We start from the raw sequence: 14,983 nt of genomic DNA on the forward strand, positions 1-14,983 counted from the left end.
ACTAGTGATACGGATATCGCACTACATAATAATTATTAAAGCACGTCTCTATCCCAAACGGTGTTTTGTAATACACGTCTTGTGCTGCAAAACATTTATGTCATTCAGTCTGTTACTAACTGTTATGATGAAAGCGGTACGTCTTTAAAACGTTATTCCCCGAAAAAGAATGATACTGATGAGCAAAACAGTAGATTTATGTCATTTCCCCAGGGCAAAAACACTTGTATGATTTCTATTATTTGATTATGCATCTGAATCTTGTGAGCGGACAGATTTAAGCATTGTTTTGTCGAATCGGATGCAATTTCATATTTAAAAATGTAGTACGCCAACATCATAAATACGTATTACTTTGATTTAATATGATAATAAATGGGCGTCTCGGTAACAAAACACACGCACCTAAAATTTAGAAATTGTGTAACTTTTGTATTTTAGAGTGGCGAACAAATGAGAATTTAGTACATACAATGTTGTAAATCCTTACTTTTTATTTCAGATTCAGATTAAATTCAGTTGTTAGAAAACTTCACTTGTAACTTTTTTTTCTGATTCCAGGCTTAAAATGACAAGCAGTGAAAAAATATATCAGGTTAATTTGGAGGAACTGGTGGAAGACTACGCGTGGCGTTGCTACAAACGAGACCAGGGCTTCTTCAGAAAACTGTTTCTGAGGCGCAGCGATTATGTGTTCGACATAAGATGGGGATATGTGGATTTTAAACACGTGACGAATCCAGACGATAAGAAACCAAATGCGGAACAGTCAACGGCTGGCGGAACAAGTACTGGAGAAGGAACAACTAGTGATACGCAAGATTCAGCGATAGATGCTCAAATAAGAGGCCTTGTACCACAGATTGACGAGGCAAACAAGAAAGACGTTGAACTGTATTTTTCTGAATATGAAAATGAAACAAGTACACCGCAGACTTACACTTTTTCAGCAGAACGTGCAACTACAACATCAACGAGGTTCGAAATGCAAGAGAACTATACACTTGGCGCGGAAACAAATCTTGAAATCAATTTAGCAGAAATTGTAAAAATCGGCGGTAGTGTAAGCGGATCATTTTCTGTAACTGAAACGAAAGCGGAGGAATTTTCAAAAACGCTGACCTGGAACATAGACACAGAAATAAAAGTTCCAAGCTGGAATAAAGCCAAAGCTTCTTTGTACGTATATGAAATTCCATCCAAATCAAAGTTTGTGGTTAAAACAACCATGAGCCTTCCGACGGGACAACTTCCAGTAACTATTCGACGGGTAAAAGACGGAAAAGAGGTGCACACAGAGTGGATCAGCGATCTCGCAGTTCTTTTTGATGACGACTACATAAATAGAAGCAGTGTTAAGATAGTTTCACAAAAAGTTATAATGGACAATGGAGATGAAGTTATGGAGAATCAGGTTGTACTGACAACACGTGGTATATGTAGAAATGTATCATTCAAGAACCAACACGTGAAAGTTGAATGTAAGAAAATAGACGGTGCTCCGCAAGATAGCATTGACAGAAGCCAGGCCGACCGTGAGGGATCAGTTGAATCAGCCGGTGAGGATGGCGGAGAGTCCTGATTAATGGAAAGACACCCGATAATTATTATGTTCTTTTTTTGCTATAGGCTTAACTATATATAAATGATAAACCAGTTATATATACGCGGTCACAATACGCAAACATTGTATTTTACTTGAGACGGCCGAGCGAAGTTTAAAAGGGAAGTGTGGATTAAGTTACCGAATTATGCAAAATCACACTATTTCTAGTGCTTAGAATACACGTGCGAATTACATACCACTGAATAGTGTATTAAGATAAACGGAAAGCTAATATTTAAATTGACAAAAATGTACATAAATTGTATGACTGTAATATACCTTTGGTTGTGTTATAAAACTGTTTGACCAAAACGACTGCTGTTGCCTCTATATTGTGATGAACATGTTGCACATTATGATAATTGTATATAAATGGCACGTATATTGTTAAACGCGGTGTTTGAAATGTCACAGTGATAAGTATTAAAGAGTATTGAAATATATTTATATATATATACACGTAAGATAAAGTATTGGTATTCCCTTGTCAGTCATTTTATCATTATTCATAGAAGAGAAGCTAAAACCGATTGCATACGAAGGGACGAAGGGAGGTAAACACTGGCGACATGGAGTATTTATAGTTACAAGTTGTTTAACATTATTGCAAGTGACATATCTTTTTCCTGTACCGCACTCTGTCTGAATAACAAAAACTTGATGTACAGGCATCCTGTAAGACGACTTACGACACTTCCTTGTGGCAACTTAAGAAGGCTTACGAGACTCTGTTGCGACAAATTAAGAAGACTTACGGGACTTCATTGAAATAAATAAAGAAAACTTACGAGAATTCATTGCGACAATTAAGAAGACTTGCGAGATTTCATTGTGACCACGGGGTTTAACTTAATACGTGGACTAATTTTAGAAGCGAAGCGACCGTATCATTGGCCTAATAAATTAAATGGATATGTTTTTAATATTTATGCTTTAAGATATTCAGGGGCTTCAAGTTATACTGGACCGGAGGCCGGGAAATTTGCCCTTTTGATAACTTTCTAAAACCATTTCAAAATGTGATTTTTGTAAAATGAAGTTTCAAGCACGTTTCCTTAAAATTTTAGGTACAGATCTTTAGTATTAAAAAAGATTTACAGAGGTTATCTAATTGTTTCAGTGTAAGATCAGAATGTTTGATGTTTACAGGTGAAAGATATTTCGATCTTTCATTGTCAAAACAAATTTTCCTTTTATTTTATGTCACTTATTTAACCAAGTTACACCAAAATAATATAACAGTTGTATGAATTTTCATATTTCAATGTTTTTCTCATACATGTCCAGTTCCATTTCTAGATCAAAACCTGGATATTATGTAGGTAATAAGCTTTTAAGAAGGTTCATTGTACATAGAGGTACATTGTATAGACAAAAGAAAGCTCCGAAGTAAAATATAGATGGCACGTGATTAAATAATTTTCATACGATGATGATAATATGCTTTCACTAGGGTGTAGCATTAGTGAATTATTTCGTAAGGAATATCCGATTCTCGGCGATTAGATAAATTAAAATAAGCAAATTATTAATCCGTAATGGAAGCCGACTGAACTACAGTTGGGAAAAGAAGCTCTATGACGGTCTAAATACCAAACATACTTAAAGTTTAAACACTTTAGCAATCATTAGTCAAACTGAAATCTAAATTTAAGAATTGGAATTGAATCGAAGTTGTGTTTATTGATAACATGAAAATGTAATAATAACTAGTTTAATCGTTAGAGATTAAACCCATTTATTTTCCACATAGTCAACTACTAGCAGACATATTGTATAATACCGTATAATTCTAGTACCACTAGCAAGTCAGTTGTCTTTGAGTCTGCGAGCTATTTTTAGCGCACTATATAAGCAGGAACTTTTCCATTCTCGGGCCTTTTACGTTTGTGGAACTCAGAGAGAAGGTAGAGGACATATTATTTCACGATTATCCTTAAAAAATTAATTTTCCTTAATAAAATAATAATTTAAATATAATTTCAATTTTATTATATATAAGACACCTAATAATCGCTGCTGTCTTGACATGGAGGTTTAAAAATTTATTTCAAATCAGTTTTACTACAAGTTTAAATATTTCCATACGTCCGCCACGTGGTAGATCTATCCTCGCGCTATTTAGAATTATGATGAATCCAAGTCATGGGTGACATTACATAGATATACTAATAAATAAATAAATAAATAAAAAGATCTAGATCTAAATAAATATATAAATAAATGCTATTCGAAACGCGTAATTTCTCATCTGAACGTCTCTGCATAAATTATGTCTATTAGTCTTTGAAGTTATATTTCGATAATTTCATTTACATGTTACTGCCGTATAACGAGATGCCACCGAAACGTGCAAAGACGCAGGAATTGGCAGACATGGTCCGAACAAAGAGGTCTTGAACCAACATGCAAACATCTCCACCGCCAGAGCAGGGGGGGTCAGGTGCTGTAGACCTACATCACAACATGCCGCCACCACCACCGTCAGAACAAGAATCGGGTGTTGTTAATCCACCACAGCCAGGACAAGGAGAATCAGGTGCTGTAAATCCTACATGTTATAATTATAGTTCAAACATTCTTTCCGCATATGTTCCTTTGGCTATTAAAGAAAAAATATGGGCAAACAAGTACATAGAATTACATCACCTTCTTCCTAAAAATAAATCTGAGTCCGATTCTAAACAAAGAATACAATTTGAGAACGGGGAATTGATTATTGCACCAAAAGAGCAGTCGCCTAAGGTCTTAGAAAATATTCGCACCTGGACTGATGCATTTCATATTTTTATTGCCATATACATTATGAAACATCCGCGAGAAATGAGCAGTTTATTACAATATATCGCGAATGTTAGGCAAGCTGCATCCAACCATACGGGTTGGTCGACATATGATTCGCGTTTCAGGTTAAAGAAGTCAGTTAATGAAACATTAAAATGGGAGACAATCGATCCCGAACTTTGGATGTTACATATGCAGCCCATGCATTCTGTCGGTGTATCGGTTGCGACCCCTGTCTTGAAAAAATGTTTCACTTTTAATAACAAAGGATACTGTGCGAATAAACAGTGTACCTATGCTCATAAATGCATAAAATGCGGGTTTGGCAGCCATCCAGCTTTACACTGCTATGTAAATCAGGGACAACAATTTCAGGGGCGTTATTTAAGACCTAACGGCTCTCGTTTCAGGCTCAACAACCCTGCTTCACAAAATCCAACATTTGCACCAAGAGTATCCCAGTCAAACAGAAAGATTATGGGACCTAGGTTTAACGCCAATTAACCTATCAAGTTTGGGGGAAAAGTTGTCAGATTATAATCAGGAGGACGCAAACTATTTACTGTCAGGGTTTAAATATGGTTTCAAGCTAAATTACTCGGGCCCCAGAATACCGATTTTCTCGTCAAATCTGGTGTCTGCAAAACAAAATCCAAATATTTTACATGGAAAATTAATTGAAGACATAAAACTAGGATGGATTATCGGACGTTATGAAAAACCACCGATTTCAAATCTCCGAGTAAATGCAGTAGGCCTTATTCCAAAACGAACAGGTGGCTGGAGGCTTATAACGAATTTATCATTTCCTCCACAACAAAGTGTTAATGATTACATAGACCAAGAATTTCGTCATGTTAAGTATGCTCAGTTTGACGAAGCTGTAAATATTGTACAAAATTTAGGGAAAACAGCCTACTGCTGCAAAGCAGACATTAAATCAGCTTTCAATTTATGCCCTATTTGGCCGGGCGATTTTGATTTACTTGGTATTAAAACAGAACAAGGTTTCTGGATTCAGAAAATGCTTCCCCGGGGATCAGCCTGTGCGTGCTATATCTTTGAGAAGTTCGCTTCTTTTCTTGAATGGCTTGTTAAGACAGAATCTGGAACAAATAACCTAACACATCTCTTAGACGATTTCTTCATGGCACATGTAAATTTTGAATCTTGTTTACAGCTTTTTCATTCCTTCCAAAAAGTATGTTCGAATCTTGGTGTTCCTTTATGTCCTGAAAAACTGATAGGTCCAGTTAAAGTCATAACGTATTTAGGGCTGGAATTAGATGCTGAACACCAAACAATCCATGTCACGGAAGACAAAATAAATAAAGCAAAAATTGAATTATCTCGTCTAGTTACACTGAAAAAAGTGCGGTTAAACGAACTACGATCCATTGTGGGGTTACTTAATTTCATAACTAAAGCTATCCCTACCGGTAGAGCATTTTTACGTAGATTTTATGATGTCATGTGCCAAGGAAAAAAGCCGTTTCACTTTAGAAGAGTTACTAATGAGATGCGTGAAGATGCGACAATCTGGCTTACTTCTTTATCTGATTTTAACGGAGTAGCGATGTTTAATGACAAAGATTGGTTAGAAAACACATACTTCGAATTATATACAGATTCCTCTGGTAATAGAAATTTAGGATGTGGCTGTTACTTTCAAGGTCAGTGGAGTGTATTTCAATGGCCAGATCACTGGGAGGCCGACATATTTCTTGATATTACGTATCTCGAACTCATTCCCATAGTTCTAGCACTTCAGCTTTGGGGAACGTTTATGAAAAACAAAAAGATCATGATAAGATCTGACAATGAGGCTTTAGTAAATATCCTCAACAGTAAATCGTCTAAAAATAAGCGTGTTATGAGCTTGATCCGGCCCTTAATGCTTTTAATATTACAGAATAATATTCAGTTTAAGGGTAAGCACGTGCGCGGGAAGCAAAACAGCATTGCTGATTCTATTAGTCGTTTTCAGTGGTCAAGATTATACCGGGAGTTACCGACAGACGCAGCAAAGCAGCCATGCAACATCCCAGAAACCTTTCTTCGGATCTTCAGCCGGAAATAAATAGACTTGTCACCGCGTCCCTATCTTTAAATACCCAGAAACGGTACAGCGCTGCCATCTCCTCGTTTACAAACTTTTGCTCTCTATCTGGTCAACAGCTTATATGGCCTCCCAATGTACAGCAAATCACTGAATATATAGCGTACATGTCTTTACAGCAATATGCATATAAATCAATAAATAGTTATATTTCCGCAATCAGCTATGTCAATAAACTTAATGACTTTGAAGATAACACGAAGAAATTTATAGTTAAACGTATGCTTGAAGCCCTACGTAGAATCAGAGGCACAAATGATACAAGGCAGCCTATAACAATACACATATTACAAAAGCTTATCTCGGCATTGCAATGTATCTGCCGCTCTCAGTATGAGAACATGTTATTTGCAGCTGCCTTTTCGTTGGCTTACATAGCTTTACTTCGGATAAGTGAGTTTACGTCATCAAATAAACGGTCACGTGACTCTGTATTAAGAAAACAAGACCTCATTATAGGCTCGAGTAAGATACGAGTGTACTTTAAATCTTCGAAGACTGATCAAACTGGCGTCGGGTCCTTTATCGATATCGATATAGATGAGCAGAACAGGTTCTGTTATGAACATATTCAGACATATCTCAGGTTTCAATCTTCGCGCGACGAAGCTAGTCCATTGTTCTTTCATTTGACGAAACCCCCTTGACTTCCTTTCAGTTTAATGCTGTTCTTAAAAAAGCCATCAAGTTCATAGGGTTAAGCAACAAGAACATAAAATCACATTCATTTAGGATTGGTGGTGCTTCTGGGATGTATCGGGATGGCTGTCTTGTAGATACTATAAAAAGTGCAGGCAGATGGAGGTCAAACGCATACAAGTCATATATTCGCCATTGATATTCTATGAATCCGACGCCGGCTCATATTGCGACTCCGTCGACGGGTCACTATCATTAGTTTCGAGAGTTTAAAAAGCTTGTCTTCTGATACCTTAAATTAATTCTCAAAAAATCTGCACTCATCCATTAACAAAGCTAGTTTGTACTTTATCAAACCCTTACAAATGTACATATCGTTGTTCATTGTATTGAATTCTCGTTAATTGTTGTTTAATTGTTTTACTTCTTTCACTTTTAATATTAATTACGAAAGTAATGATTCATATTTCGTTTAATAATTCGAAGTTTGCATACTCACATTTATGCTACAACAATAAAGTTTAATTGAGTTGCCCCTTTAAAAACGATCGATCTAGGTGCCGGATGCCGTGTCATAGTTTGAAACCAGTTGGTAGCAGTTACACCATTTCAAAATCATAATGAATGTAAAGGATCTGCCAAATGCCGTATATAATGATAATGAGTTGCATATGCATAAATATATAATGATTCTTACATTTATTTTGGGCCGGCGATCCGCTTTTGGCTAGTAACTAGTAACTTGCTACCATGTATAGGAAGACCGCTGTCGGATTCCTATACAATTTGAATTGGGTGTTCATAGATAATTATTATGTGATCATAGAAGATTTGTAATGCATAATATAATGAAGTATAAGATTAGAGTGTCCAGTAAATATAAATAACATATATACTGATAAATAACTTGATAAATATATTTTCCTGATGGAATCATAAGACAAATATATAATGATATATTTATATATATATATGTGTGTTACAGCTTATATAAATATTTTATCAGACCGGCAATCCATTTAGTTGTAAATATTAGCTCCGAGTAGGGAGACTGACTCCGGATATAAATACATTTTGTTCTATGCAGTTTCAAAATTACGTAATTTTCTTGTCTGGAACATACTGTTTGACTTCTTAACATTTCACTTTTGATGAGAAATTCATAACACTTGTACTTGATTAAGTGAACTCCATATTTCCCATTTGCATACATACCCTAAAAACGAAATACGTTTCAGGTAAGACGATCTAATCAGTCACATTGGAGGCCACTTATCTCTTAATTTTCAGGTCCCTGTAATGTATGGATATTGGGTTCATCTTTAGTACGTGGTGCATATCAGAGGTTATGTTACAGGCCTGACGGTATAAATCTAGGACTTTACAAATCTATAGGGGCGAAGTTATTGTGGGATTTCATGGGCGGAATGAGAATACACCATCTTGAACAGTCAGTAGGATACATTTTAGAGTTTAATGAAACACCCGACTACTTAATTATACATTGTGGAGGCAATGACATTGGCAGTATGACATCAGCCGCGATAATTGGCCAGCTAAGGTGCATTTTGAACAAACTGCATTTAAAGATGCCTGAAACAAAAATTATATGGTCCCAGATCCTTCCTCGGCGTACATGGAGGTACGTTGAGGTACATCAAGCTGAAAGAGCAAGGAAACGAATAAACAGTGCTATAAGTACCTATGTTATTAGGCATGGTGGCCATTTAATAAAATATCCAGATATAAAAGATAATCCACAAATGTTTGACAATGACGACACTCATCTTTCACCAATGGGCTATGACATCATGTTGAACACAATTTCAGGAGCAATCTATTATTTCCATACCACAAAACAGCCTGTTTTTCCTCCATTGCAGTGACTAATTGATTCGTTCGTTTAGTAATAAAGCTGTCTTAATAAAAATCTCACGTATTATCAAATTGCTAACGACTGATTAATTGAATTATTGATTGACTGATTAAAGAGAATTCCTATAGTTTTTTTCCTTTCATAGAATTTTTTTTAATTCACATATATGATAGGAAAATTTGTGCTGAAAACAATGAACAAATAAAAACAAGAGGTCACCAGGCTTGTTTTTGTGAAAAATTGTTTTGAACACACCCACTGTTGCTGAAACTGCCAGCGATTTTTCAACATTTTCATAATTTTCTGCTTTTTTATAAATACCAACCAAAATATACATCCAGGCAGCACAATCCGGTTTTTTCTTTTTACAGATTTTATTATATACTTATTTGATATCATAGTCATATTTGTAATACTCTATCCTTACATTAATGGGTACAAATGAAAAAAAATATTGTTTCATATTTACTTTTGTGAACTTTTTTCAATGAAAAATACCCATAGTAAAGAATTTTTTTTTTAATTTTGAAAAAACTCTTTCATAGAATTTTTTCTTTTTCTTCTTGTGTATAGATAATTGTATTGTGAGCATAAAAATGGCTAAAAATGTATGGGTCACCAGGCTAAATTTTATGTTAAGACCGCTAGAATACAACACCTGTTCGGACGGAAATGGTGCGAACCTGGCCAAATTGATTACATGTATGTCTGCTAAAAGTTAAAAAAAAAGTTTTAAAAATTCTTAATTCTTTCTATAATTGAATACTAAATAATCTGAAAGGTGATATTGTCTTATCAGTACTAAGTCAATTATCTTACACTATATGAACAACACTGTCTTTGTACTAAAATGCGATGTGAAAACACAACCACAAAAATAGCAAGATACCTGTCAGGCATGATACTTGTCAATACAACATAAACCAGTATCAACATTTGATTACTGATATAACTTATCAAAAATGTTATTTCATTCAAAATTCCTCATATTTAAGATTGTCTGTAACATGTTTCAACAAATGTTGACTTCAGTTCAGTTTTCCATAGAAAGTGTCGGCTGCGCAGAAAAATGCGCATAAAAAACTATAGGAATTCCCTTTAAATGATGTTTTACAGTTTACCGAGTTTTTTTGTTATCAATACATTTTGCACATGTCCACATCATGACTGGGTTGTCATCCGTTATGTTAAACCGTTTGGCGGAAGGTTCTCTCATCTTTCGAGAACCTTTTTGGCGAAAATTTAACATAACGTTGAACTTTTTGCGACCGACGTCGGAGCAAATCAAATTTAATATTTAACATTTTATCTTAATCAATTACCAGTCATGATGGAAATTTTCATGCCAAGCATTAAAATAAAATAATAACGAAAATTGTAGAGCTTTTTCTTACATATAGTTTAGTTATGCACCCACGTAATAAGACGTGTGTCAGTTGATTGACCTCGTTTTTAGCTAGTCATGTCTCAAGACTATCATATGTCCTTCATCTGGGCTCGAACCCTAAAACCGCTGACAGTGTAACCACTTGCCTTTACCCCATTTAATCAAATGACTTATTGGAAAATAATACGACAAGGTAATAATATGATGTTGTTCTCCATTATAAATCCTGTTAACGATGGTTCTTTTGTTCACGGTTAATAGAATAAAGTTATTTTATCTAATAAGCTCAGCTCTCGTAGAAGTATAAAAGTCGACAACAAATCAACAACACTAAAAAGCATAATGTCTTTGACTTCCAGAGAACTCGGATTTTCTGCAGTGAGCGATATAAACCTCTGACTTTGACTTGTAATTTATGTGTCATCTCGCCAGGGCAACAAATTTATATGATGTCTGTTATTTATGCATCTGAGTCTTGTGATCTGACTTTGACTTGTAATTTATGTGTCATCTCGCCAGAGCAGCAAATTTATATGCTGTCTGTTATTTATGCATCTGAGTCTTGTGATCTGACTTTGACTTGTAATTTATGTGTCATCTCGCCAGAGCAGCAAATTTATATGCTGTCTGTTATTTATGCATCTGAGTCTTGTGATCTGACTTTGACTTGTAATTTATGTGTCATCTCGCCAGGGCAACAAATTTATATGCTGTCTGTTATTTATGCATCTGAGTCTTATGATCTGACTTTGACTTGTAATTTATGTGTCATCTCGCCAGGGCAACAAATTTATATGATGTCTGTTATTTATGCATCTGAGTCTTGTGATCTGACTTTGACTTGTAATTTATGTGTCATCTCGCCAGAGCAGCAAATTTATAGGCTGTCTGTTATTCATGCATGTGAGTCTTGTGATCTGACTTTGACTTGTAATTTATGTGTCATCTCGCCAGGGCAGCAGATTTATATGCTGTCTGTTATTTATGCATGTGAGTCTTTGACTTTGACTTGTAATTTATGTGTCATCTCGCCAGGGCAGCAAATTTATATGCTGTCTGTTATTTATGCATCTGAGTATTGTGATCTGACTTTGACTTGTAATTTATGTGTCATCTCGCCAGGGCAGCAAATTTATATGCTGTCTGTTATTTATGCATCTGAGTCTTGTGATCTGACTTTGACTTGTAATTTATGTGTCATCTCGCCAGGGCAGCAAATTTATATGCTGTCTGTTATTTATGCATCTGAGTCTTGTGATCTGACTTTGACTTGTAATTTATGTGTCATCTCGCCAGGGCAGCAAATTTATATGCTGTCTGTTATTTATGCATCTGAGTCTTGTGATCTGACTTTGACTTGTAATTTATGTGTCATCTCGCCAGGGCAACAAATTTATATGATGTCTGTTATTTATGCATCTGAGTCTTGTGATCTGACTTTGACTTGTAATTTATGTGTCATCTCGCCAGAGCAGCAAATTTATATGCTGTCTGTTATTCATGCATGTGAGTCTTGTGATCTGACTTTGACTTGTAATTTATGTGTCATCTCGCCAGGGCAGCAGATTTATATGCTGTCTGTTATTTATGCATGTGAGTCTTTGACTTTGACTTGTAATTTATGTGTCATCTCGCCAGGGCAGCAAATTTATATGCTGTCTGTTATTTATGCATCTGAGTATTGTGATCTGACTTTGACTTGTAATTTATGTGTCATCTCGCCAGGGCAGCAAATTTATATGCTGTCTGTTATTTATGCATCTGAGTCTTGTGATCTGACTTTGACTTGTAATTTATGTGTCATCTCGCCAGGGCAGCAAATTTATATGCTGTCTGTTATTTATGCATCTGAGTCTTGTGATCTGACTTTGACTTGTAATTTATGTGTCATCTCGCCAGGGCAGCAAATTTATATGCTGTCTGTTATTTATGCATCTGAGTCTTGTGATCTGACTTTGACTTGTAATTTATGTGTCATCTCGCCAGGGCAGCAAGTTTATATGCTGTCTGTTATTTATGCATGTGAGTCTTGTGATCTGACTTTGACTTGTAATTTATGTGTCATCTCGCCAGGGCAGCAAATTTATATTCTGTCTGTTATTTATGCATCTGAGTCTTGTGATCTGACTTTGACTTTAATTTATGTGTCATCTCGCCAGGGCAGCAAATTTATATGCTGTCTGTTATTTATGCATCTGAGTCTTGTGATCTGACTTTGACTTGTAATTTATGTGTCATCTCGCCAGGGCAGCAAGTTTATATGCTGTCTGTTATTTATGCATCTGAGTCTTGTGATCTGACTTTGACTTGTAATTTATGTGTCATCTCGCCAGGGCAGCAGATTTATATGCTGTCTGTTATTTATGCATCTGAGTCTTGTGATCTGACTTTGACTTGTAATTTATGTGTCATCTCGCCAGGGCAGCATATTTATATGCTGTCTGCTATTTATGCATCTGAGTCTTGTGTTCTGACTTTGACTTGTAATTTATGTGTCATCTCGCCAGGGCAGCAAATTTATAAGCTGTCTGTTATTTATGCATCTGAGTCATGTGTTCTGACTTTGACTTGTAATTTATGTGTCATCTCGCCAGGGCAGTAGATTTATATGCTGTCTGTTATTTATGCATATGATCTGACTTTGACTTGTAATTTATTTGTCATCTCGCCAGGGCAGCAAATTTATATGCTGTCTGTTATTTATGCATCTGAGTCTTGTGATCTGACTTTGACTTGTAATTTATGTGTCATCTCACCAGGGCAGCAAATTTATATGCTGTCTGTTATTTATGCATCTGAGTCTTGTGATCTGACTTTGACTTGTAATTTATGTGTCATCTCGCCAGGGCAGCAGATTTATATGCTGTCTGTTATTTATGCATCTGAGTCTTGTGATCTGACTTTGACTTGTAATTTACGTGTCATCTCGCCAGGGCAACAAATTTACGATGTATATCGAGTTTTGCTTTTGTTTAAATAAATAATAATCATATAACAATATTGAAAATACGCATGCGTGAAATGGCTATATAATCATGTATAATAATCAGTTTTGACATGTTTTAAGTTTAGTTACCTGCTGCGAAGCAGAACTGGCTGAGACTGACAAATGTGGCTGCCACTTTTTGACAAATTCGTTTTTGTGTCGCCAGGTATCAGATACCCGTCCTTCCACGCTGTGTATTGAAACTGCTTCACAGTTGTAAGGTGTTTCTCTTCGTGATAATAAGGAAAGAAAGTTCTATGTACTGTATTACATTAAATGATGATTAATAATATGTAATATATTCAAACTATTTGGCCGTTTTAAGAACGCAGATTAAAGAATCCTTTTAATGGAAGATTTTGCAAGAATGACAAAATCCGGAGTTCGCAATTTGAACATAAACAAACGGGAATGAAGCAATTGAACTGAATCTTATCGAATAATTTAATTTTTGAAACTCAGAATTACCTCTCTTCAACTTTAAGTAAGTGTCCTTTCTGTGTAGTCTTTCCTGATCTTTTCTTCAACATTGTTGGTGCTAAATCTGTTGTAGTCCTATAGCTCACAACAAATGTAGTTTAGTTTCAGATCTCACAATGATACCACCGAGTTTTCTCTACGCCCTCCGACTGCTTAATTAAACCAGTTCTTGCATCGTAATTTTGATACTAATAAGCACCTGTATATATGAAAGAGTAAAACATTTCGATCTTTTGAAAAATATCTACATTATCCATACACAACCACAACGTGTTTCTTTTGTTACTTTTGTGATACTGGTTACATATTCAAAAGCCAAAATAAAATATGCAAATTGCCGTCTAACTTGTAGTCGAATGCTCTGTCAGCATTATAGTTATTTCGATATTGCTGTCATCAAATAGAGACCAGAGTTTGATTGTTTTAGAAAGGTCATCGGACTGTATGTAGGGGTCTGGTGTAATGGTTTTACAAAGGTCATCAAACTATATGTAGACGTCTAGTATAACTGTTTTACAAAATCCATCGGACTAAATGTAGGGGTCCGGTATAACTGTTTTACAAAATCCATCGGACTAAATGTAGGGGTCCGGTATAACTGTTTTGCAAAGGTCATCAGACTATGTCTAGGGATATTGTATAACTATTTTACAAAGGTCATCAGACTATGTCTAGGGATATTGTATAACTGTTTTACAAAGGTCATCAGACTATGTGTATGAGTATGGTATAACTGTTTTACAAAGGTCATCAGACTGTGTCTGGGGATATTGTGTAACTGTTTTGCAAAGGTCATCAGACTATGTCTAGGGATATTGTATAACTGTTTTACAAAGGTCATCAGACTATGTCTAGGGATATTGTATAACTGTTTTGCAAAGGTCATCAGACTATGTCTAGGGATATTGTATAACTGTTTTACAAAGGTCATCAGACTATGTCTAGGGATATTGTATAACTGTTTTACAAAGGTCATCATACTATGTCTATATTGTATAACTGTTTTACAAAGGTCATCAGACTATGTCTAGGGATATTGTATAACTGTTTTACAAAGGTCATCATACTATGTCTATATTGTATAACTGTTTTACAAAGGTCATCAG

At 35.5% G+C, this 14,983-nt stretch overlaps 1 protein-coding gene across 1 annotated transcript; it reads left to right on the plus strand.

Moving 5' to 3' along the window:
* Positions 1-2,238: 2,238 nt before the first annotated feature.
* Positions 2,239-9,132, plus strand: LOC123564851 (uncharacterized). The gene is made up of 2 exons (XM_045358730.2): positions 2,239-4,145; positions 8,439-9,132. The coding sequence occupies exons 1-2, from the start codon at positions 4,013-4,015 to the stop codon at positions 9,032-9,034; spliced, it is 729 nt and encodes a 242-aa protein (XP_045214665.2). The 5' UTR covers positions 2,239-4,012; the 3' UTR covers positions 9,035-9,132.
* Positions 9,133-14,983: the final 5,851 nt, after the last annotated feature.

The sequence above is a fragment of the Mercenaria mercenaria genome, unplaced genomic scaffold (genome assembly GCF_021730395.1).
Source record: "Mercenaria mercenaria strain notata unplaced genomic scaffold, MADL_Memer_1 contig_4667, whole genome shotgun sequence".
In the NCBI taxonomy this organism is placed as follows: domain Eukaryota; kingdom Metazoa; phylum Mollusca; class Bivalvia; order Venerida; family Veneridae; genus Mercenaria; species Mercenaria mercenaria.